General features: G+C 40.3%; 1 protein-coding gene across 2 annotated transcripts in view; it reads right to left on the bottom strand.

The window, feature by feature from the left end:
• Window positions 1-24,962, bottom strand: part of LOC126370030 (cadherin-23-like) — a 36,935-nt gene that overhangs the window by 7,037 nt on the left and 4,936 nt on the right. For both annotated transcript variants that reach the window (XM_050014657.1, XM_050014658.1), the window contains exons 5-29: window positions 24,222-24,330; window positions 23,688-23,835; window positions 22,928-23,164; window positions 22,182-22,380; window positions 20,715-21,004; window positions 19,180-19,350; window positions 18,337-18,530; window positions 17,714-17,831; window positions 16,873-16,980; window positions 15,758-15,927; window positions 13,611-13,789; window positions 12,600-12,774; window positions 11,615-11,816; window positions 10,151-10,292; window positions 9,370-9,561; window positions 8,079-8,200; window positions 7,163-7,393; window positions 6,090-6,215; window positions 5,122-5,242; window positions 4,561-4,658; window positions 4,165-4,297; window positions 3,334-3,438; window positions 2,434-2,606; window positions 1,542-1,640; window positions 437-629 (exon numbers count right to left, since the gene is read on the bottom strand). In XM_050014657.1, the coding sequence (XP_049870614.1) occupies window positions 437-629; window positions 1,542-1,640; window positions 2,434-2,606; window positions 3,334-3,438; window positions 4,165-4,297; window positions 4,561-4,658; window positions 5,122-5,242; window positions 6,090-6,215; window positions 7,163-7,393; window positions 8,079-8,200; window positions 9,370-9,561; window positions 10,151-10,292; window positions 11,615-11,816; window positions 12,600-12,774; window positions 13,611-13,789; window positions 15,758-15,927; window positions 16,873-16,980; window positions 17,714-17,831; window positions 18,337-18,530; window positions 19,180-19,350; window positions 20,715-21,004; window positions 22,182-22,380; window positions 22,928-23,164; window positions 23,688-23,835; window positions 24,222-24,330 (4,035 nt within the window). The remainder of the gene's footprint in view (window positions 1-436; window positions 630-1,541; window positions 1,641-2,433; window positions 2,607-3,333; window positions 3,439-4,164; window positions 4,298-4,560; window positions 4,659-5,121; window positions 5,243-6,089; window positions 6,216-7,162; window positions 7,394-8,078; window positions 8,201-9,369; window positions 9,562-10,150; window positions 10,293-11,614; window positions 11,817-12,599; window positions 12,775-13,610; window positions 13,790-15,757; window positions 15,928-16,872; window positions 16,981-17,713; window positions 17,832-18,336; window positions 18,531-19,179; window positions 19,351-20,714; window positions 21,005-22,181; window positions 22,381-22,927; window positions 23,165-23,687; window positions 23,836-24,221; window positions 24,331-24,962) is intronic.

Here is a 24,962-nt window from a genome sequence, read left to right as displayed (position 1 = left end):
GCATTTCTCGGGTTTCCTCACGATGTTTTTGTTGAGCACGTGATAATCATTTATGATCCAAACATAAATTCGAAAACAAATTCGACAATAATTGGTTTAGGCCTGTGCTGGATTCGAACCTGCGACCTCAAAGTGAGAGGCAAGCGTTCTACAAACTGTAAAAACACCTCCACCAACCCGCATTGGAGTAGCGTGGAGTATGCTCCATACCCCTCCGGTTGATTGAGGGGAGGCCTGTGCCCAGCAGTGGGACGTATATATGCTGTTTATGTTTATGTTATGCTTCTATAGCGCACGCCTCTCTGAATCAGCTGATGACGTGGAACACAAATCCTGTGACTGTATCCTCAGTGTGAGGACGCCGATCACCGCCTTTTTTTCAGACAACACTGTTACCCCCTTGCCTCAAAGTCCTTGCGTAGCTGTGCCCCATTACCTGGGTCAGTAGCGATGACGTTGAACTCGAACATGCCCTGCATGCTGGCAGTAGGTTGTATCCTCAGTATGAGGACGCCGGTCTGCGCGTTCAGATGGAACGCCGAGTCCTTGACGGCTTCCAGAGTGGAGTCCACCGCCATAGAACCGTCTTCGATGGTATATGTCAATTGTGCGTTTTCGGAATGAGTTGCCTGATCAAAGAATCGGTTTGTAAGTGAATTTGAAGGAACAGTCGTTGGTAGGGAATTTATAAAAAGCTTAAATTAAAGTGGTAAATGCGATCAGACAAAAAGGTGATGAGACACAAATACCTACTAAAGACAAAAATCTATAGCATAGGGCTTACAATTTTGACACGACGAATTTATTAAAAACATCATAGAAGGAAAGCTAGAAGGAAAGGGAGAAAGGGGAAGACCAAGAAGAGCTTACATGGAACAGATTAAAGAAAATGTTAACGTCGTGTCTTATAGGGAAGTCAAGGAATTGGCCTTTGATAGACTGGAATGGAAAATGCTACACCGACAAGAGCGTGGCTCTTAAATTGATGATGATGAGGGCTTACAATAAAAGTGATAGGTAGGTAAGTATAACATTTACTTGTAGACTTTTATTTCCTTTTTAGTGTCCTTTTATTCTTATTATTTTTTATCCAAATCAACAAATTTTTATATCTTGAATTCATTTATTTTCAATAATTGATGATTGCTTTGGTAAACTTATTTTTTACTATTCTGTCTGTTTCGGTATTTCGAACACAATCCTTGTAATTGATTATGCGAATAAATATTCATTCTTAATTCATTCATTCTTTGGTAGTTAATGCCCCTGTGAAATGTGGTCGGAGCTAATGAATATGGTACAAATAAGTAGAACTTGATACGACACGATTCATTTACTTATAACAAACATTATAGAAGGAAAAATTGAAGGGAAGAGAGGAAGGGGTAGACCTAGGATAACATTTATGAAACAAATAAAAGAGAAGGTGCAGGTCGTTTCGTATCGGGAGGTGAAGGTTTTGGCGGGAAGAAGAGAGGAATTGCGATTACTCCACCGACAAGAGCGCAGCTCTTAAATAGAGAGAGAGAAGGAGAACTTACACGAACGGTGAGTAGTTCCCTGTTGATGTTATCGGAAGTGGAAATGCCAGCCGTGTACAGACGCTGCTCGAACACAGGCCGTGGATCCGCTTCTCGTACCTATACGGGAGTTGTTAAGATTAAGTACCCTTGTAAATAAGTGCAAGTGGCGGACCCAACTAGTTCACCATCTAGTTCCGCCTATACCCAACAGATGGCGCCTACATTATCCAACGCAGTCCTAGAAAGCGCTGACGAAATTTGCTCAGATCGATGCACAACTTCCGTTCGACCATTGATCCCTAGTCACAACTTATGGCTAACGGGATACCGAAGTTAGCATAGTACGAGGGTACTATGACACATATTTTATGTCATGTTCCCTAGGGTGGTATTTTTTTTTTTTTTATTTATTTATTTGATAAACTAATAAACTAATCTTAGCTTTGAGACTGTTCTCAAAATCATGTCAATGTGACAGTTCTTATATAAAAACAGGGACTTGAGCATGGCCTTGAGGGCAGTCTCAGCTGAGATTAGTTTATTAATACCACCCCTATTAGGACAATACAGGCTGGTCAGCAAATTGTCCGAAAGTCAGATAATCCGTGCTCCGGAGGGCACGTTAAGCAGTCGGTCTCGGTTACTATTTCGTGACTTGTCCTAGTAGTCCTTTACTAGTAGCTTTTGGCAGCTCAATAGAACCCTAACATCAGGGTTGATGATGAGGTCTATCGCTGTCTCACGACCCTTACGTGGGAAGAAGAAGTATGCGTAACTGGAACCTTCTTATCGTTTCATTTCTAACAGAAAACTTGATGAAGTGTGGGAACTTAGTTCATTTTGCGATGGATGTACGTCAGACTGCCCCAATTGAGATGAGTAAAGACATTTTTGCCTTGATTTAACTTACAGTGACAGTGACGGTGAGAAGAGACCCAGGGAGTGGTATTCCGCCTCCTGTGGGCGAATTACTGGCTGCCACTTGCACCACATGCGTGGCAGTGGTCTCCCGGTCTAGTTCTGATTTCAGGAAGATCACGTTCGTCACCGGGTCCAGGTCAAATGGCTCGTAATCCACACCACCTATAAGTTAAAAGAAGAATTAATTCTGGTCTACATCACCAACACCGATGAGTTACATGTCACTGCAAAGGTCTTTCGATGGTCGGTCTTCTTCTAGAAGAACGGTATTAACGGTTCTTGCAATATTGGTCTTGTATGGTCTAGACAAGAATTTTACAAGGATCTAAACTCCTGGACCAACACAGCTAAAGTCAATGCCAAAGGAACGGTCTTTTAATGTTTTATTTCTACTAAGATATTTGGCGTCAAAAAATGACCAGCTAGAATGCAACCCCAATTGGCTACAGAAGCCTTCCTTGACCACAGAATTTGGTGTAGGTACCTACTTATGTTAATTATCCACTTTATGTTCATTAAGCCGCTTTGGTTCCGGGCTACTAGCCCAAACACCTTCATCAACCCGCACTGGAGCAGCGTGGTGGTTACGTTCATCATCATCACTAATTTAAGAGCCACACTCTTGTCAGTGTAGCATTCTCCATGCTACTTTTTTAGGGAAAAATAGGGCAGTGGTTTCCCTCTTGCCTTCCGCCCCACATTACTCTGTCTGACGGGAGTGGAATAGCGTACAGTGTAGTCTATAGTACTGACAGTTACTGCTGTCCCCTGTCAGGTACTTACTAACATAACATAGAATATTATTTTTTAATAAAGTGGAAAATGAAGGGAAATATATAAAAAGGGGATAAAAGTAATTAAACGGTTAATGATAGAAGATTGCGCTTACCAAAGATCCTGTAGTAAATATCGTGACAGTCGTCAGTGCAGAGTTTGTTCTTAGGGTCCTCTGCTAGTGGGAGCGAGAACCTCTCAGTCAAGCCAACCTCTTTTTCTGGAAAAAGAATTGATAGTAACAAGAAATGTAATTGCCTAATTGGGTAGTTTCCTAGGTCAAAGATAAATTATGAAATTCTGATTAAAGGAAGATCTAAAACTGATGAAAAACTATTTCTTTTATCTATTAAACTTATTTATGGATTTTAACAAAGAAAAAAGTAATAATGAAAGCGACATTTTGTCACGTTTTTCACAGGTTGCTTTCAACAAATTCCATAAGTACTTAAAATTAGTAATTTCGTGTTTTGACGTTAAGTAAAAAGTAACTGATTTGACTAGTTGGAAACTACCCTATTCTGGTTTTATGCTCCAAAACCTGGTGTTAGCCACAGATAGCGCTCCTTGTGGTTTACCGACACAGCACGTGTAAGTAATTTAAAAAATAATACTTAATAAAAAACACTGAAAAAATATTGCAAAAGTGTGTGTATTCATTACAGAAAATACCTAATTTTGTTGGTTCTTATACAATCTCATGGTCTAATGGTTAGAGCGTTAGGCTCAATTATCCTTGGAAACAAAATCACTTTGTGAGACAGTCCTTTGCAGGCTGAATAGTAGGTACTTAGCCATTTCAAATAATTACGTACCAGGGGGTCTAAAAGGCCGTATTGAAGCAATTAATCTAAAAAATGCATTTATATGTCCAATAGCAATGTTGCTTTTTAGATGAATTGCTTCTATGTGGCCTTTTTAAACTCGCAGGAAATAACATACTTACCAAAGAATGCTACTGAGTAAGTGTTATCTTGAAATATCGGATCACCCAAAGTCGGAACGAAGAGCACTGTTATAGTGGAGTCTGTTGAATATGATCGAGGTTCTGTTCCGCCGTCTGTAGCCCGGATGGTAACCTAGGTACATGAGATACGGAATTTTACTTAAATCATGTTTGCTACTGTATTTCAGGCTTATTTATTAAGGCCCTTGAGCACACCCCGGACACTTCATACAAAACACCACGTTCTACACATACACTTTACATGAAAAATGACCATTTCATGAAATGGTCTAACACATCATGAAATGATCAATTTTACGATCTGGCCACGACATAATATACAATATGATACACTTTATGCTACGTTATGTTAAACAATATTACATATCTACCAACCTCAAATTCCTTGCCTTCCTCAGGAAGCGCCTGTGTCAGCAACAAGGTTCCAAAGTTGTCGCCATCATTATTTACTCTGAAGTAGTTTGATGCATCAGCTGTAAGCAGGAAATAGCTAAGTATGAATTGTATCGTGTACTAGGTTCAAGATAAATTATGAAATTCTGATTACTTATTACTAAATAAAGACAGATCTAAAACTAACTTAAATAACCTATAGCACAGGCCTCTCCTCAATCAACCGGAGGGGGTATAGAGCATACTCCACCACGTTGCTCCACTGCGGGTCGGTGGAGGTATTTTTACGGCCAATAGCCGGGATCAACGGCTTAACGTGCCCTCCGAAACACTGAATCAACTTCTTAGATCCGTGCTTCGGCAGGCACGTTAAGACGTTGGTCCCGGTTTCTGCTTACTGATGTTAGTGAGTAATCGTTACATGAGCCATGTCAGGGGTCTTTGGTAGCTCAATAATAACCCTGACACCAGGGTTGATGAGGCTGGTATTCCACCTCACTACCCACACGATAAGAAAGAAAGAAGATTTGGCAAATTACTCACCATCTCCAACAATATCGAAAGTCACCACGCCAGCATCAAGACCATCGTCGTCAATTGCTTGTATCCTGTCTAACGGGTCACCGTTTACAAGTGACAAAACATTATTTACCACTGCGCGTTCCTGTAACGTATTTCAAGAATGTTAATAATTCGGCAGAGATTTGAATCAAAACCACAGAGCCATAAGAAAGAAGAGTTGGCATGCGAATATAGATCCAGAATGTCCAATAATTAGGGACATTCAAGGCGGCCGTATAGATAGTAACACTCTAAGTAACGAAAAACATCGGCACAACCTGCGTGTTCAAAAAGTTGTGCCGATGTATTTGGTCACTTAGAGTGTTACCTACTATCTATATGGCCACCTTGATTATCCCTAATTATTGGTCATTGTGGATGTTGCTAACTATTATGTATACTTTGACTGTCACTATTTGCTTCTGACTGTACGTATCTACTACTATCCCTAAAAGCAACTTGATTTGATGTTTTTGAATCTCATAGTTATAGGGTTTAATTATGTGATGATGCTGGCTTGCGTTTAGGTGTTATTAGTCTGACAGCTGTCAAATAAAGCGATAAAAGCGATATTGTTATTTGATACTTGTTGATACTGCGCACTTTATTTTATGCGCAAATGTCATCAAATTATAGCATTTTACATGAATTGCTTCTATGTGGCCATTTGGAACCCCCAGACTGCGCACTTTATTTTATTTTATGCACAAATGTCATCATATTACTTATAGCTTTTTTTAGATGAATTCCTTCTAAGTATGTGGATATTTTATTTTATTTTATGCGCAAATGGCATCAAATTATAGCTTTTTAGATGAATTCTATGTGACTATTTTAGACTTCCGGATTCTAACGGCGGCCATACACTATCGCCATCTGCTTACTCTTTCTTAAAACGCCATTTTGAAATTATTATCGCAATTTTTGAGTTACAATAATAGAAATCTTACCAAAGCCAGTCGTAGAATCGTCCCGGATTCAGGAAAAACGAACTGGGGAGGATTGTAATTGTAAGGTCGAATTTCCAATTCATACACCTCATGAGATATCTGCTGAGGAATACCGTGGTCGAACGCCTGTCATGGACAAAGACAGAATCAGAATCATTTATTCAACGTAATTATCATAGATAAACTTGTTGAAAGAAAGAAAGAAAGAAAGAAACATTTATTACTTCCAGACACCACAGACACAGACAGACAGGTACATTACATGTTGAAGGTCAATTTAATATTTTTTAAAACTACGTCATCCCGCTAGGTGGCTAGCTGGAGAAGAAATGGCCAGAAACTGCAACAGCAACACATCTTATACATAAGTACAAGTTATTTAATAACTAGAGAAACACATTGAATACCAGGCACTTTTATCATTTGAGTAATCATTGATCTTATTAGTAAATTATAAGCATTTTATATGAAGTAAGCTTTACATGAGCTTTAAATTTATGTTCTGACGTACTTATTCAAAATACTTACTGTCTGTTTTTTTATTGTAAAAACATAATTGTATTGTCACCAAAATCCAAAGTGTATACAAAATTTCAGATTAATCGGTTGACAGGAAGAGGGTGAAATTTGAATTACTAAATTTGACCCAAGAATAAATAAAACAAACGGGGTGAGCTAAATAAAACCGTTTAAAAACGTGTAAGTACATAACCCCAAAGAAGATGAATTTAATTTACTTAGCCTAGAATTATGGATAGCAATTTTATTTTTGTTCCTTGTATTGTATGTGTGTCTTTCACAGACTTTAATAGGTACAATAAGAAAAACGGGCATTGGTATAAGCGATCGGCCTTCAGTGCTTTCCATTGCCATGTGTGAATGCTAGGGATAGATCACGTCAATAGAAGCTATAATCACTTCTTCTTCGATCGTGTGGGTCGTGAGGTGGATTACCAACCTCATCAACTCTGGTGTCAGGGTTACTATTGACCCGCCAAAGACCTCCGGATCGTGAGCCCAACGCTCAACCACTGGACCACGGAGGCCGTTACCATTCGACTCATTCGACTTACCAGTATACTTATATCGTAAGTCCCCCAATATCCTCTCAAAGGCATTGCTGTCTGGAGGTATCCGGTTACGTTGTTAGGCGACAGCATGTTGAGAAGTCTCGGAACAGTGGCCAGGTCTCTATTGGTGACTGTCATGGCCAGGATTGCGTAGCCAACGTGAGAGTTTGGCGTGTCCTCTTCGTCTATATCCGGTGCGTATATTACATCGCGTTCGCCATCGAGTGTTATACCCTGTCGTGTTAAAACAGTGTTTGAATGAAATTCTTTCATTTTATAAGATATCCTCAGATGCATTGCCTTGAAATAATGCGTTTATATCGTCTTTACCGAAGCCGAAGGAGCTACCATCATCAACAAACCAATAATTTGCATATTTAATAATAATGTCTATTCAATAATTTGCAAGGTGATACTTAATATGTAATTCTATGAAACTGCGTTCACAGGGATCCACTCTTTTTTATATATTATGAAGCTCTGTACAAGGTGTTAGTGAAATCCTAATGAAAACTTTGAGGGCTGATTCAGACCATGATTCTGAGCTGATATCAAGTGGAATTTTCCGTCGCAAAAGTATAGAATTAAAAGTTATTAAAAAATACTAAGAAATTTTGCTACGGAAAATTCCATTTGATATTAACTCAGAATAATGGGCTAAATCATCCCTCTTAGTATTCGTTAACATTAGACATTAGACTGTGGAAATAGGCAAAATAAACTAATCGCGCGGTTTCTACATCAGTTTTTTTACCGCGAATGCTGCTGAGCTGGCCTTTTGGACAACTTATTAATATGAGGACTCCATTGCAGCTTAGCGTCCAAAGAAATTCCCAAAAATACAGCAGTATCCGTGAGGTCCAGTTCCTTATTTTTACAATAATAGAATCGATAGGGTGGTAGGCATCAAGTATATTACCTCTTGTAAATTCTCGGAAATGCTCCAACTCAGCTCTTCTGGAGTCGGCAATTCAGGAGCGTTGTCATTTTCATCTAATAGTATCACCAGCACCTCTGTAGTGTTTACATTTCTATTTCCATCTGTAAATATTGTGTTATTCATGATGACATTCAGATATGTCTTGAAAAAGACATTCTTTCTAATTAGACACTTCTTATCTTACTTCCTTAGACATCTTTTTTACTTCGAATTATTGTTTTTCTACAAAGTAAGAAAAAAAACGACATTGAAAAAATCGTTTCATGATAGAGACTCCCCTATTTTTTTAACTTCATGAGATTTTTATCTTTCTAGTTTAAGGTAAACTCTATAAATTTTCATTCCAAATAATGTATCGTAAGTGTTGTCGTTTTTTAACAGAACAAGGCCAAAACGTTGAAAAAAAACGTTGCATGTGTGGGCTCCCCTTCATTTTTTCACTTTCTGTTTTTTTTTATTATTTGTTATAATATCCGCTTTCAACCCGGTATCAAATATGGTTCAAAAGACCCTTATAAAGACCCCTATGGCCTTTTAAAGTTTGAACTTTCAGACCCTCTGACAGACAAACGGACACACGAAAAATTGGTTTAGGGTTACTTATCGGAAACCGGCACTGTAAAAAATCAGAAAAGTACTTTACATCCATTTTTCGTTCGAATAAAAAATCTATAATTTTTTTATTTGATCGAAATATCTATTTGCAACCACTCAAGATGTTTCTAAATGTGAATGATATAAAAAACTACATCTAAAAAAGAAATAATCAAAGGGTAAGCACTGCAATTAATCTAAGAATATATTATATTGCTATTTGACATTTGATTGCATTGCGCACTTACTTTTATATGTGCAAAATTCAAATAGCAATATTGCTTCTTTAGATGAATTGCTTCGATGTGGCCTTTTTAACCCCATGTCCCTGGCAAATTAGAAGTTAGTTAGGGAGCTCGGAGTTTGTTGACTGCACTATAAAGTGGATATAACACGATATTGCTCATGACTGTGATCCCTCATTCAGCGCTTATCGCCATCGACCCATCAGAGTCGATTAATCCTTTGAAATATTCTTCCTCTCAGACGACGCCCTGAGCCGAGGTTCGCGCCCAACTGGGCACCCTCAGGCCTATTGTCCTAAACGTTGTACCGGGTCAGAGCCTTCAGCGCTCTCCATTTGTCCGGCCAAGTAGTTAGTGCCATCTGCGGCAAATCTACAATAAGTCACGTCAAAAAAAAGCTAATGACTGTACGTTATACTAGGCAACCTTACCTCCTTCGCTATAAAAGTTGTCAATGAGGTTAATGAATATCCTGTGTTGGTCTTCGCCTCTGTCCCGATCCAGGAGCTCATTGTTGGTGTTCTCCACGTACACCTGGCCTGAATCCAGGTCTATGGCGAAGAAGTCTCGCAGCCGCTGGTTCACAGCATAATTGATCTGGTACCGCACCGTGTGATATATTTCTGAAATTCAGATAGCCTTTATTGCACACAAATAAAAACATACAAACATTTAGCAACAGTACAAATGGGCGGCCTTATTGCTCTGAAGCAATTTCTTCCAGGCAACCACTACCAGGAATCAGCCATTTATAACAAAACTTGGATTAGGGACGCCACCCTGGATCGGATTTGAAAAAAAGGAACTCACGATTTTTGGGTTCCTCATAATAACAAAATTACAGGTGCAACGAGATAAGTAGGTACTTAATGGTCTTGAAATGTATTTAAATGATCTTTTATTAATTAGGACATAATACCTTTCGAATTCGCGAAATAGGGTCTGAAGTTGAATGTAGGTAGATTTTTCTTGCTCGGCTTACAAATATTTCAGGTGATCACTCTGTAATGTCCTAACCAAACTAGGGATCACAAAGTGATTTTTGTTTTGGGATTCGAACCCGGGACCTCCGCATCGTGAGCCCAACGCTCAACCACTGGACCACGAAGGCCGTTACTACTGGAGCTCTAATGCTTTTGATAATATGTCGAAAAATATAGATTTTTTGATATTTTCTTTCTTTCTTTAACAACGTATTTTTTTTTATCTCACCGTCTCTGTCTTCGTCGATGGAGTATATCTTGACCACGTTTGTGAAATCGGGTGCATTTTCATAAATGTACACCGTTTCGTTGAATCGACTGAGGTCTGCTGCCGGAACCTTGTTGTTTATGTCCACGATGTTAATTACGTTCTGAAATATGATTTTTAACCATGTTATACTTACTTAGCATTATGAGAGACTTTGGGGCCTTCCATTAATCATGTGATGTTTTTTTTCCCCTCATTTTTAACCCGCCCCCCATTGGTGATACATGGTGAGGTTCAAAACTACCCCCCTAACCCATATCACGTGTTTTTTTAGTAAAAGATCATTCGCCCACTTCATAAATTCTTTTTTGACAATATATTTTTGTACGCGTTTGACGAAAAAATAATTGCACGAAACGCCGCTTTTCGGTTCAGTATCGCGCGTTTGCCGAAAAAATAAATACTCGTGATATATTACTACACCCCCCCTCCCCCTTGTGATATTTCGTGATATTTTTCATGGACCCCTCCCCTCTCGAGCCTCGCATGATTAATGCACGGCCCTTTTCCAGGATATGACACGTAGAGCGGATGATGCAAAAGCGGTATATAAAGCGAAAGTTGATGGTAGGGCTGGCAGAGGAAGACCGAGAAGGACTTACATCGACCAAATTGGAGATGTCCTTAGAAAAGGTTTAATACGATCTACTCTGAACCGACGTGTATGTATGAAGCGATTGATGCATGTGGAGGAAGCAAGAGAAGTCTGTCAGGATCGAAGCAAATGGAATTCAATAGTCTCTGCTTGCCCGGTGGGAAATAGGCGTGAGTTTATGTATGTATGTTCATGAAGGTGTAATAAAAATGGTCATCATTTACACCCGGAAAGAAAGATAATAGATATGTCTGTTATCCAATGAAATTAGTGACATCGTAACGAATATTGAGAGGGACGATTCAGCTCATTATTCTGAGTTGATATCAAGTGGAATTTCCTGTACTTAAAGTTTTCGTTACGATGTCACTAACATTCTGTATAAGCTAGGTAATAAATAATACATCATCATCAGCAGCCCATTAACGTCCCCACTGCTAGGGCACGGGCCTTCCCTATGGATGGATAGGGAGATCGGGCCTTAAACCATCACGCGGGCCCAGTGCGGATTGATGGTTATTAACGACTGCTAATGCAGCCGGGACCAACGGCTTAACGTGCCTTCCGAAGCACGGAGGAGCTCGAGATGAAAACTTTTTTTTTTGTGGTCACCCATCCTATGACCGGCCTTTGCGAAAGTTGCTTTACTTCAACAATCGCAGACCGAGCGCGTTAACCGCTGCGCCACCGAGCTCCTCTAAATAATACATCCAATAAATAATCCAATCCAATAAATAATACATTTGAACAAAAATCAAAATTTTGATTTGGGTCTTTCCGTGTCTTGACAGAAAGAAATATCCAGAAAATCTTAATGAAAGTTCACTTACGTCGCCCAGAGTATCCCAGAACACTGGATCCGGGGGACAGTTCTCTTCATTTTCTTCGGAACATTTGTCGCTGGCTATAACCGTGTAGTTGAGGTGCCAACGAGGTGGAATATCAGCGTCGATTGCACCATTCTCATCAACTGTAATCTGACCCGTAACGAAGTGTATCTGGACTAGACCTTCAGGAGTATCTTCCTGGGGGCTGAAAATTTTATACATTTAAAAAAAGCTATACAGAGTCTTTACACTTTCAGGGACAGAACGTCTACGGACGTTCCGATTCCAAGGTGTCATACTACCTAATATGAACCATCAATGACCCATGGTCTCTGTCCGTGAAAGGGTTAATGACACCGTAACGAACTTTGGTAACGAACTTTTTAACTTTGGAGTATGATTCAGAGCATTATTCTGAGTTTTCATCTTCATCAACCCAATGGCCAAATCGGCCTCCATGGTCCAGTGGTTTAGCGTTGTGCTCACGATCCGGAGGCCCTGGGTTCGAATCCCGGTGGGGACATATCACAAAAATCATCCTACCTACATCCTAGTTTGGTTAGGATATTACAGGCTGATCACCTTATTGTCCGAAAGTAAGACGATCCGTGCTTCGGAAGGCACGTTAAGCCGTTGGTCCCGGTTACTACTTACTGATGTAAGTACGTAGTCGTTACATGAGTCATGTCAGGGGCCTTTGGCGGCTCAAAAGTAACCCAGACACCAGGGTTGATGAGGTTGGCAAACTACCTCACAACCCAGACGATAGAAGTACTCTTCGTCCTCATTTTTTATGGAAGATAGGAGACATGACCACTATCTCACCTGGTGGTAAGTGACAATGTAGCCGAGAATGGGACATACTTATTTAGAAAGTACATATCCTCTCAAGCCTTGAACAGGAAACAGGGTGAAAAATACCTGTATTTTTTTGTTATTGAGTTAAGAAGACTTAAGTACATAAGAAGAGGAGAGAGAAGGTACTTACATAATGGTGTACCGGACTTGGTTGTAAAGTGGGCCATCAATGTCTGTAGCGAGTACGGACCCGATGACGACGCCGGTAGATGATCGCTCCCGAATACTGAAGGTCTGGTTCAGGAAACCAGACGCCCAGATAGGCCAGTTGTCGTTCATATCTATTATTATTATAGTGAAGGTAGCTGGAAATAAAATATCAGAGTTATTTGGTGAAACTTAAGAAGAATCATGATACTGACGCAATGTAGAGATTCACTGCTCTGCCGGGTCTGCATGACAACCGAATTATATTTAGCGCTTCGACAATTAGCCGTTTGACGTACATCTACGTAGATAGCATTCGTATCGCGCGGCGCGGTTGACATGCAGACCCGGCTGGTTTTTTTATACCATGGTCCTAACTACCTGTAGTTCATTATGTCGCTGCTATGGTTCTTTATTAAAATCCATAATTTAAAATGCCTATATTGAATATCCGTAATCATTTAAACACATAATCATTAAAATCCGTAACTTTAAAATTTATGTATTTGAAAAGTATCTTTAATAGGTACACATAAAAATATATATAATTAACACTCTTAATTTTAATACTCATAAAAGTCGAAACCCATACTCTTAATATAATATACTTAATGTAAATAATAAAACAGCTTGATGACGAATGCGACGATATTATTGTAAATCTTTTAAAAACCATTACCACTCTTTCAAATCATTCATACCTACCTATTACACTAAAATCTTGCTATGCTCTGTCCAGAGACAGGTATTAGCTACGTTTGTTCATATTATGGATTTGCAGACTTATTGCTTTTTATGCTATGAATTTTAAAGTACTTAATAGTTTTTAAAGTTATGGATTTTCATTAATATGCTTAATAGTGATATATATTTTTAAGTATGTTATTCATTCTAATTGGTATGCATATTACAGTTATGTCAAGTCTGTTATGGATTTTCAAAATAGGGTTATTAATTTTATGCAACTTAAGGGACACCCTGCTACTATACTTACATTCATCATAATCTCGTCCGTCATCTGTGTGCAAGTCCCGAACTCTCACTGTGAGGTAGAGAAATTCAAACTCTTCAAAATCGATGGTCACGTTATGGCGGATCTCCTTCGCTACCACTCGCCCCACAGCCTCTCTGGTGTCGGCTGGGTTTGGGAAGATGGTTTCTATATCCACGCATCTGTGTCACAAAGGATAAGGCTGCAAATGGCATTGTGTGATGGAGCGATAAAGATCTTTCGGTGCCTGGCCATGATTGGGACCATAAGATTCATATGATTACGACTTTAGGGTGGTATTAATAAACGAATCTCAGCTGAGACTGCCCTCAAGATCATGCTCAAGTCTCTGTTTTTATATGAGAACTGTCACATTGACATGATCTTGAGGGCAGTCTCGAAGCTGAGATTAGTTTATTAATGGCCCCAATTCCTGCAGACACCGCCTAATTTTATTTAAAGTTATATCCGTCATTTTCATATCCGTCGAAAAGGAAAGGGACGGATGATTCACAGCTCTTAATTTTAGGAAGAATGAGTGAATGAATGAATAACCCGGGCGAATCAAAAGGTACGTCTCTGGTATGCAATCCGTTTGACGTGCTGTCTACTTAACTGTGTCGGGTTATTGATGGATGTAAAATGTTTAGACGGTTGGTTTAGATTTGTGCTTAAAATTGACGTGTGTTCCATAAATTTTATGCTTGTCGATTACCCGTCCCTTTCCTTTTCGGCGGATAAGAAAATGACAGATATAACTTAAAATAAAATTAGATGGTATTTACAGGAATTAGCACCATTACCACCCTAAAGTCGTAATCTTATGAAACCGTAAATTTTGACAGTGGTTATTGGTTATAAATGGAGATAAAAAAACCGGACCTGTCAAATCTGCAAGTTAGGTAAGCGGACCCTGTGGAAAACGGGATAATGCTAAGGAGATGATGATGATAATATGGAGATGGGTTTATTTTGAAGTGACTTATTATAGATTTGCCGGACAAATGAAGAGCGCTGAGGGTAGACAAGACATGCCAAAAAACACTTTCTCAACTATCAGATAAGTAGGCAATTAGAATCAGATAGTTAATTACAAAGTACATTATTAGAACTTTTATTTTATGTAAGTAATGTTTTATTATAAGTTGTTGGTGTACCTTTTTACCGGGTGAGAGCCTTCAGCGCTCCCCATTTGTCCGGTCATGTAGTTAATGCCATCTGCGGCAAATCTACAATAAGTGACGTCAAAAAAAAGGTGTGTTATATAAATAAATAAATAAGTACGCCCAGTGTGTTATTACATTACAGCATGTTGTTTCTCACAAAAGGAACATAATAACACAGAAATACAAAATACACAAACGAACAAAAGGCCTTTTTGCTTAAATTTCTTCCAGGCAAACTCACTTTCCTAGTTTCTTCTCTAGAAGTAATAAAAGAGAGATACATATGTATAAGTAAGTAAGACCGGTCATAGGATGGGTGACCACAAAAAAAAATAAAAAATGTTTTCATCTCGAGCTCCTCCGTGCTTCGGAAGGCACGTTAAGCCGTTGGTCCCGGCTGCATCAGCAGTCGTTAATAACCATCAATCCGCACTGGGCCCGCGTGATGGTTTAAGGCCCGATCTCCCTATCCATCCATAGGGAAGGCCAGCAGTGGGGACGTTAATGGGCTGATGATGATGATGATGATGTAAGTCAGTAGAATGCGTTAGTATCGATAATGGCCACGTGTTTAAAGATCGTTTTCGCGCGATAAGTAGGTATAGGGTAGGCTCATTCTTATCAGCAAGAGGTATGAAGCATTGATGTATATGTAAGTATATCAAGAGATCCCTGTTGCTCTGTGAAGTAGCACCTTTCCCTCAAAAATGTGCGAAGGGAACGATGGCTGGCTTTCGCGTCAACTCGTGATCGGGTGCTGCGTATGTGGACAGGTCTACTTCTGTAAGGGAGCTCATAAAACACTGTTTCTTTGATAAAGTCACATACTTAAACTCTTTATTTTTCACTTTCCTTACACCGACTGTAATTGTAATACCATTGTATTTAAGTTTATAAATTATGTAATACAAACTGGATTAAAAAACAAGAAAGGAAAACATGAAACGAAAAAAGTATATGTATTCGTGATGACCAGAGCCTTACCCGTGGAACTCTATTGGATTGGTATCACGCCCCTGTTTAGTGGCAAAGGATGTGTCCCAATCTATTTCAAACTGCAGGTATGCTGTGGTGTCAGGGTCCGTGGCGGTTATCTCCCGGTTGATTTCAAAGCCCTCTGGCACATTCTCTTCTACAGACGGACTTACGCGAGGCTAAAATACATAGAAATCGGTTTAGATAAAACAGGATTGTTTCGGTTTTTTTATTTATTAATATCATTAATAAGTAAAAAGCTGGACGGAAATGGTGTCAAATGAAAAAGTACTGGAAAGAGTTGAAGATACTATAGAGAACCGGAGAGGAAATATGATTGGCCACCTGATACGACACGATTCTTTTATAACAAACATCATAGAAGAAAAAATTGAAGGGAAGAGAGGAAGGGACCTAGACCTAGGAGAACATTTATAAAATAAATAAAAGAGAAGGTGCAGGTCGTGTTGTATCAGGAGGTGAAGGATTTGGCGGGAAGAAGAGAGGAATGGCATTAAAGTATTACATAGTTAAGGAGAAGTATTGCATAGTTGAGGAGCTCGGTGGCGCAGCGGTAAACGCGCTCGGTCTGCGATTCTTGAAGTTAAGCAACTTTCGCGAAGGCCGATCATAGGATGGATGACCACAAAAAAAACCGTTTTCATCTCGAGCTCCTCCGTGCTTCGGAAGGCACGTTAAGCCGTTGGTCCCGGCTGCATTAGCAGTCTTTAATAACCATCAATCCGCACTGGGCCCGCGTGATGGTCAAAGGCCCGATCTCCCTATCCATCCATAGGGAGGGCCCGTGCCCCAGCAGTGGGGACGTTAATGGGCTGACGATGATGATTGCATAGTTAGTTAAGGAGTTAATGCCATTTGCGGCAAATCTACAATGGTGCTAATTCCAGCACACACCATGTAAGTTTATTTTAAGTTATACCTGTCATTTTCTTATCCGCCGAAAAGGAAAGGGACGGACTAGGGATCACAAAGTGATTTTTTGTGATGTGTCCCCACCGGGATTCGAACCCAGGGCCTCCGGATCGTGAGCACAACGCTCAACCACTGGACCACGGAGGCCGGTAAGAAGAAGAGTGGTGGTATGATCGATTTTGATGTCTTACCAGCCTCAGAGTGGGAGGTGTGTTGTTGACGTCCTCGAGTTCTATGACCAGCTGAGCAGTCGCTGTATGCCTGGACTCTGGCTCCGACATGGTGTCCTGAGCGCGAACCTGAGGCATCATCAGAATTATGTCAGGAACACACCCAGATAATAAAAAAATCTGAACTCGCACCAAACTCACTACGACAAACCGCAGTGCGGTAGACAGATATGTCTGCCCGTAGAAAATTATGGATCTACCTACTCCACTCCAATCTCATCAGTCATCTCGTGATCATGGCATTTGCAACAGTGTCGAAATATCGAAAGTCTCATATCCCCATTTAAACGCGGTAAAAACCCGTTATTATGTGCTTTAATTATTGATTGTTATAGACGGCGATACGGCTCAAGATCTATCACGTTGTTCTAACACGAGAGAGAGCTCGGTTAGATCATCTAAAGATGGATGTACCTACCTCTGACTACCCCAGTGGGATATAATTGTGAGGTTATGTTATCGGGTGGTTTACAGGATTTGTGCCCGGTTAATGACATTAGATTCGCCCCCTATTAGGCCGGGTTTTCATTGACGCGGAAATGGGCGGAGATGAGCGTAATATAGATGTGCGGATTTGACCAATCACAGCGTTCGAGAGAGCGAAAAACGAAGACGCTGTGTCACTGTCTCCCTCACGGTGATTGGTCGATTCCTGCACATCTCCGCTCATCTCCGCAGAGCTCCGCGTCAATGGAATCGCAGCCTTACATGGAGCTTAAATAGCTAAGGAGTGGGTATATGTACTAAATACACACTTCTGCCTTCGGCGATAGGTACTTTATGTTATGTTATTCTTACTTACTTGTATGTTAAATTCATTCTGTCTGTGATAATCGAACGCGTCATCAATAGCTACGTAGATGTCGCCAGTTTCTTCGTCGATTCTCAAAAATGTATTCGCATTTCCCAAGATGGAATGCCTGTCAACACAAACAATGTTGTATACTTAATCGTTTAACAGTATTGTGTTGTAGTATAAGTGTTGTGTTAATGTTGTTTGGTGGAGCATCGTGGTGGAGTATGCTCCTTACCCCCTCCGGTTGATTTGGGGGAGGCCTGTACTCAGCAGTGGGACTTTATAGGCTGTTTATGTGTTCATTCTTTGGAATAAAGCCCAGAGGAGCATATAGCCATAATATGGCTTCGAGCCGGAATGTTTTTACCAAACATGATTACCATATATAAGCTTAAGCTTAAATGCACAAAGATGGAGCGACAAAAACACGCCGCCAGGCAATATGATTTTTGTGCAAAGATGACCCACTTTAGAACCCTGTCACGTTAACATATTTGATATTTAGTGATACTTACAGTTCAATTTGCCAGAAAAGTTTAAGTGACAAGGTTCATACCTCGTTTAGTTGTTTCTACCAAATTCATTTACACAAATCGACACTCATGAGAGTAGCATATTACAATACTTACACAACGCTGTCTCCTATGTCCCGGTCGTGAGCCCTCAGTCTGCCGACGTGATAGTCCTTGGGTACAGTCTCCTTGAACTTGACAACCAGCTGGTCCTCCTCAAAGATCGGCTCCTCGTCGTTCCAATTAATCAGATTCACGTTGACTTCCGCCACTCCAGTGAAATTGGTATTGTCACGGTCCGTTGCTATTACCTAACAATAAAGGCGCTTAGTTATGCAAGTAGTTATACTTAGTTATATTAAGTTATACTTAATTATACTTAGTTATACTTAGTTATACTTAGTTATACTTAGTTATACTTAGTTATACTTAGTTATACTTAGTTATACTTAGTTATACTTAGTTATACTTAGTTATACTTAGTTATACTGTCCAATATAGGCCAACAACGCATCCTTTCTTATTTCGGTCACACGATGCGCAGAGGTAATGACAGTTTAGAGAAACTGATTGTGGTTGGGAACACTGAAGGCAAAAGATCGCGTGGTCGTTCTCCAACTAGATGGACTGATCAAGTGAAAGACTTGTCGTCATCCAAGTTCTACACAGTAGTAAGGGAAGCGCTGGACAGGAACCGTTGGAGGCAGATCATCCGCTCCAGGTGCAACCCTGATGCTGACCACGATCCTCAGATATGAGGGACCGACCAAGAGAGAGAGAGAGAGTTATACAATTGTTTGTTACAAAAAGATGTCCAACAAGTAAACTGTCGCTATGGAAAGGTTAGTTTCTTTTTTAAATGACTTATATGGCGCAAATGGCATTAACCAATTGGCCGGACAAATGTGGACACGTCCTCAAGCTATAATAATACGAGTGTTGTATTAAGTATAAAGTTACCTTGAGCTTGATGTTTTGGAAAGGAACATCCTCATAATCCAGCATTCGGTGATCTTGAGTCCCTATGGCGAATGTCTGGTTCTGGAAGCCTGCGGTGGGCGCAATATAAAACGCTTGCTCTACGCCTGGAGGGTTCTCGCCTTGTATTTCCACCAAGAATTGTGCGTAGATCTTTAAAGAAGACACAATGAGTTAGAAGCGAGTTTTCCGAGATCATAAAACAAAGAATTTAAATAGATATATTAGGTTTTTTAAGCTTAGTGCTCACACAGCTAAGAAAACAGGACAAGTGGGCAGTTTCATACATACGAAATGGTTTTAATTTGACATAATAAGTTGGATATAAACACACCGCGAACACTTCATATTAGTCCATATAAAAATCCTCGTTTTACACAGACACATTGACGTTATCGTACACGCGCGTCTCATACGATTGAAGAATAAAGTTAGGGTGGTATTAATAAACTAATCTCAGCTGAGACTGCCCTCAAGATCATGCTCAAGTCCCTGTTTTTATATGAGAACTGTCACATTGACATGATCTTGAGGGCAGTCTCGAAGCTAAGATTAGTTTAATAACACCAACCTACTCGTAAGATGTGGGGTGAGGTAAACCTAGATCAGCCGTTAGTGGGGAGCCGTGGAAACGGCCTCTGTGGTCCAGTGGTTTGAGCGTTCTATCACGAAAATCACTTTGTGATCCCTAGTTTGGGTAGGGCATTACAGGCTGATCACCAGATTGTCCGAAAGTAAGATGATCCGTGCTTCGGAAGGCACGTTAAGCCATTGGTCCCGGTTACTACTTACTGATGCAAGGTAGTAGTCGTTACATGAGCCATGTCAGGGGCCTTTAGCGGCTCAATAGTAACCCTGACACCAGGGTTGATGGGGTTGGTAATCCACGTCTCACAACCGACACGATATAAGAAGTGGGGAGCGGAGAAATGCCGTTCTATACGTAGTATTATTCCTTGTTCTATAATAAGTATAAGCATAGAATAAGGAATAGTACTACGTATAAATAGAACGGCAGCTCTTCGCCCCCCACCAGCGTCTGAGCTAAGTTTAATGTGTAAAACGAGGTTGTTAACCCTTTCACGAACAGACCATGGGACATTGATGGTTCATGATAGGTAGACCTTGGAATCGGAACGTCCGCGGACGTTCTGTCCTTGAAAGTGTTAAGTATGAAGTCAAAGAGGAGCTCGGTAGCGCAGCGGTAAACGCGCTCGGTCTGCGATTGTTGAAGTTAAGCAACTTTCGCAAAGGCCGGTCATAGGATGGGTGACCACAAAAAAAAAGTTTTCATCTCGAGCTCCTCCGTGCTTCGGAAGGCACGTTAAGCCGTTGGTCCCGGCTGCATTAGCAGTCGTTAATAACCATCAATCCGCACTGGGCCCGCGTGATGGTTTAAGGCCCGATCTCCCTATCCATCCATAGGGAAGGCCTGTGCCCCAGCAGTGGGGACGTTAATGGGCTGATGATGATGAAGTATGAAGTATTCGGGGTGTGGTATAAATAAGAATGCTTACCAAATCTTCATCATAGAAACCAAAAAGTTCAGCAAAATTCAGCGACAGTGGAGTTTCTTCCATTATGGAGATTGTGTACTCATCTTGCAGCGGTTGGGGTTGCTTGTTGTTGATGTCGTTGACTATGATCACGACGGGTGTCGGGGTGGCGAAGGACACATTGTCGTACTTGTATGCCACCAGGGACAGTCTGAAGACATCTCGCCGGAGCCTATCCACATCAATCATGGCAGTGCTGAAGATGGCTCCGTCATGGCCGCCCGGAAGTGTTTCGATGAAGAACAAATCTTCTGAAAATTTTATCAGAAGGTTGGCACTTTCATTCATAATCAATAGTGTTGTGTTTTGTACTTTAACACGTTCACTGTCTATGAACCACATATGGGGCAATAAATTAAAAACTCATACGTGCATGTCCCATATGTGGGGCACATTTGTTCCTGCCATAGTGTGTCTGTGTACAAAAAATCCAATGTGTTTATCGAAAAATAACATTGCATGTGAGGGGTTGATGTCTAATTTACAGTTACACAGTGAACTTGTTAACAGAAAGCTCGGTGAGGTGTTATTTATCTTAGTTCATCTTGCCATGTGACTACCCCAATTGGGATAAAGTCGTGAACTTATGTTATTTTGATCGGGTCGATATGTGATTACGTAAATGTAAAATGATTCATTCATATTAATCGTCACTCGTCGACCACATTATTTCTTAAAATGTATGGCCGGTGAAGCAAGGGAAACTGTTAGTAATTTGAGTTTAAGGCGCCAGAAAAATCGAATTCCTGTATTATAATGAACAATTTCTATTGTATTCTGTTAGTGACATCGTAACGAATACTGAGGGGGATGATTCAGACCATGATTCTGATTATTTTTGTATTTTTTAAATAATTTTCAATCCTATACTTTTGCGATTGAAATTTCCACTTGATATTAACTCAGAATACTTAGCTGAAACATCCCCTTCACTATTCGTTACGATGTCAGTTACACTAAGTACTTACTTACAAGTACACCGTAAGGAATATTTAAGGGGATAATTTCGAGTTGATATCAAGTCGAATTTCCTGTCGGAAAATTCATAAAGATTTTAGTGTTTTCTTTATAAACTGAAAATAGAACTATTTTGCTTTTCTGCTTTTCTGCGACGGAAAAATCTACGTGATATCAACTCAGAATCATGGTGTGAATCATCCCTCAAAGTTTTCGTTACGATGTCACTAACGCCCGTATATGCTTACTGTTGACAATTGCAACATAAAAATACCTTTTGAAAAAAGTTTATAAAAAATATTAATTCTTTAGTTTTTAATTAATTTTGTATTCATCGATCTTCTCTTATTGTCGGACGTGTTACCTACTATTACTGATTTACTTATATGCGAAGTGGCAAAACAATCAGCGTTTCTTTAATACAGTCTACGAGTAGTGAAATAATCAATCCACACACATTTAAACACTTACCTTCCTCATCTGTCTCGAGGGTATAGTGTATAGCTTTCCCGATGCCAGTGTCTCCGTCGATGGCGCGCACCTGGAATTGCTGCTCCGTCATCTCGTCAAACTGCTGGACTGCGAAGATTTCCATCCATCGCGGCGGTCGGTGCTCCACATTCTGGACTTGCACCATCACCGTCACCGTATGGTTGTTGGGCCAGGAGTCCTGTTACATTACTATTGATATAATTAACGTTCCCGGACATGACTTCTATCAACTATCATTAATAAAAAGTCCCACAAGTCTCAGTGTGTAACTTGACCTTCATCATCAACAGCCCATTAACGTCCCCACTGCTCCTATCCTATGGATGGATAGGGAGATCGGGCCTTAACCCACCACGTGGGCCCAGTGCGGATTGGTGGTTATTAACGACTGCTAATGCAGCCGGGACCAACGGCTTAACGTGCGTGCTTAACTTGACCTTAAAGGTGTTAAAAAGATGAAGACCCCAGATGTAAGGGCGGGGGGGAGGTCATGACAGCGTGGGCAGGGCCCTCACAAGTTAAACCGATGACCGAAGGAAGGAAAACGCTGGATGCAGGCAGCAGAGGATCAACCATTGTGACGTGCCTTGGGGGAGGCCTATGTCCAACAGTGGTCGATTTCCGGCTGATGATGATATTGATAACGACGGCTAAAGATATAATCTATATATTCCGTAAATATAAGACAATACACTTGTAATAATCAAAGTATACTCATAGATTACCAAAGCAGTGATTTGAAAGATGTGCAGCGGGTTGCTTTCGAAGTTAAGCGCTGATAGGATACCGATAGTAATTTGCATGTTGAACCAATCACCAGTAATGTGAGCTGGCTCCACATAGAATATCTGTACGTCTTCACGGTCTGATGTGAGGCGGAATGTCATGGGCTCGATACTAAGCCTCCCATCTTCGTCTGACACTTGGTAAACGCAGTCTGTTAGTCGAGGCTCCCCCAATTCCTGGGAAATAACAAATTGAACAGCTACAGAACACTGCTTCAACTAGTAACATAATATAATATTATGTATATCAAAGGCTTCAACGTTCTCAACAACCTGTCTATGAATTCCAGCATAAAATACAAAAGAAATAGTACTTAATTCATTTATATCACTGGTCAAAAGTAAAATGTAAGTGACAATATTTTTCGATGTGAGTACAAATCTGGTAAAAAGGACAATTGTGGAAATTGGTGTTCCGCAGGGATCAATATTAGGACCTTCTCTGTTTTTAGTTCTATTGTTGTTTTATGTACCTGAGACTGCTTAAATGTTCTGTTACGTTGTTATGTTTTTGTTTTATTTGCGACAGATGATATTATTATGTCTTACTAACTTTGTATTAAGAGTGGCTGCAAGTTGTCTTTATATTACTTGTAGCTCTGCCCAATTGCCTTTACGAATTACGGGTGTATGTTTACACGGATAATGTGTTTACGGATTTTTGTTCTTTCTAGTCAAATTGAATAGGTTGTTGACTCACCGGCACTTGGCAAGCGTCTAGCACCCTGACGATAGGGTCGTTATCGTCAATGTTTTCGATGGAGAGACTCACTCGTGCCGCACGAGTCTCGTCTGGCACTCGGACGTCGAATGTATACCGACGCATTGTTGGTGTTTCATAATCTTGCCTGCGATTTCAAGTTCAGAACTAGAATTAACATTTTCACAGACACATTGAACTTTCATTCTTAATGTGGTACGTATGACATTGGAATTTGGACATCGCATGTGTTCATTAGATTTAAAGTCATTGTTGCTGATTGAAGTTTCAAAGTGCCTTCTGTACATATACGTTATTTCGGTGGTGGTGGTTTGTTGCATGTTTTTGTTGGCTTCAAAAGTCTATCGTCTAAAAGGTTGCAAATTGTCCACCAATTCCACATTGGACCAAATGTCCGAAAGTAAGATGATCCATACTTCGGCATTCACCTTAAGCAGGGGAAGATGGAAAGATGAAGAGGTGACCATTGCATTGAAAGGATCCTATAGGTTAGATATGATACGAAGTCTTTACCTATTGGTTATATAAAGGTACCACGCCCCGTTTTCATTCCGGATCTCTGGACTTAGCAGGTTAAAAGATCCTATAACCATCGGCTGGACAATTTCTGGGGTTCCAGAACCTGAAATGTAACATAACTTGAGCAACAAAATCATTATTTTTTTTCTACAAGTAAGTATATAGGAGGAAAGCCAGATATTATTTGGAGTCAAAAAAGACGCGTTCAATTGATATCTTCCCGGCCATGATATGTGGACGACCAGCTGATAAAATTCTATGGAAGCAATAAGTAAGTAACAACAGACGTCCTTTCTAAGCTGCGTATGACTGACTTTACCCCAAGAAACAATTATAAATATTGATAAGCATAAGTTTACATGTGAGTATATGTGTATATGTTATATATGTTTGTCTGCCTTTCAGCATAGAATAAAGAATAAATACTACAAACAGAACGGTAACTGCCCCGCACCCACTTGTATCGCAAGCAGAACTCACCCCCTCTGGGTCTTAAGCTTAAATTGCTGTAAGCAACTAAATAGGCAGTAAGAGCGAGCACGCGGACAGTCTGTCTCGTTGGCACCTTGGCACTTAAGCCTAGGTTACACAGTGCGAGCTAACATGCGAGCTGACCGAGTCAGTTATTGAGGTGCAGCTACTACGCACGTGTGACCGCATCATACGAGTTACTGTCATGTGCGAGTGGGACAGTTGCACGCGTTCGGGTTACTTCAACATTTTTTGTTTTTACTC

Source organism: Pectinophora gossypiella, chromosome 10 (assembly GCF_024362695.1).
Source record: "Pectinophora gossypiella chromosome 10, ilPecGoss1.1, whole genome shotgun sequence".
Classification (NCBI taxonomy): Eukaryota; Metazoa; Arthropoda; class Insecta; order Lepidoptera; family Gelechiidae; genus Pectinophora; species Pectinophora gossypiella.
The sequence above is the reverse complement of the archived record's forward strand: the minus strand, read 5'-3'. Positions and strand labels throughout refer to the sequence as shown.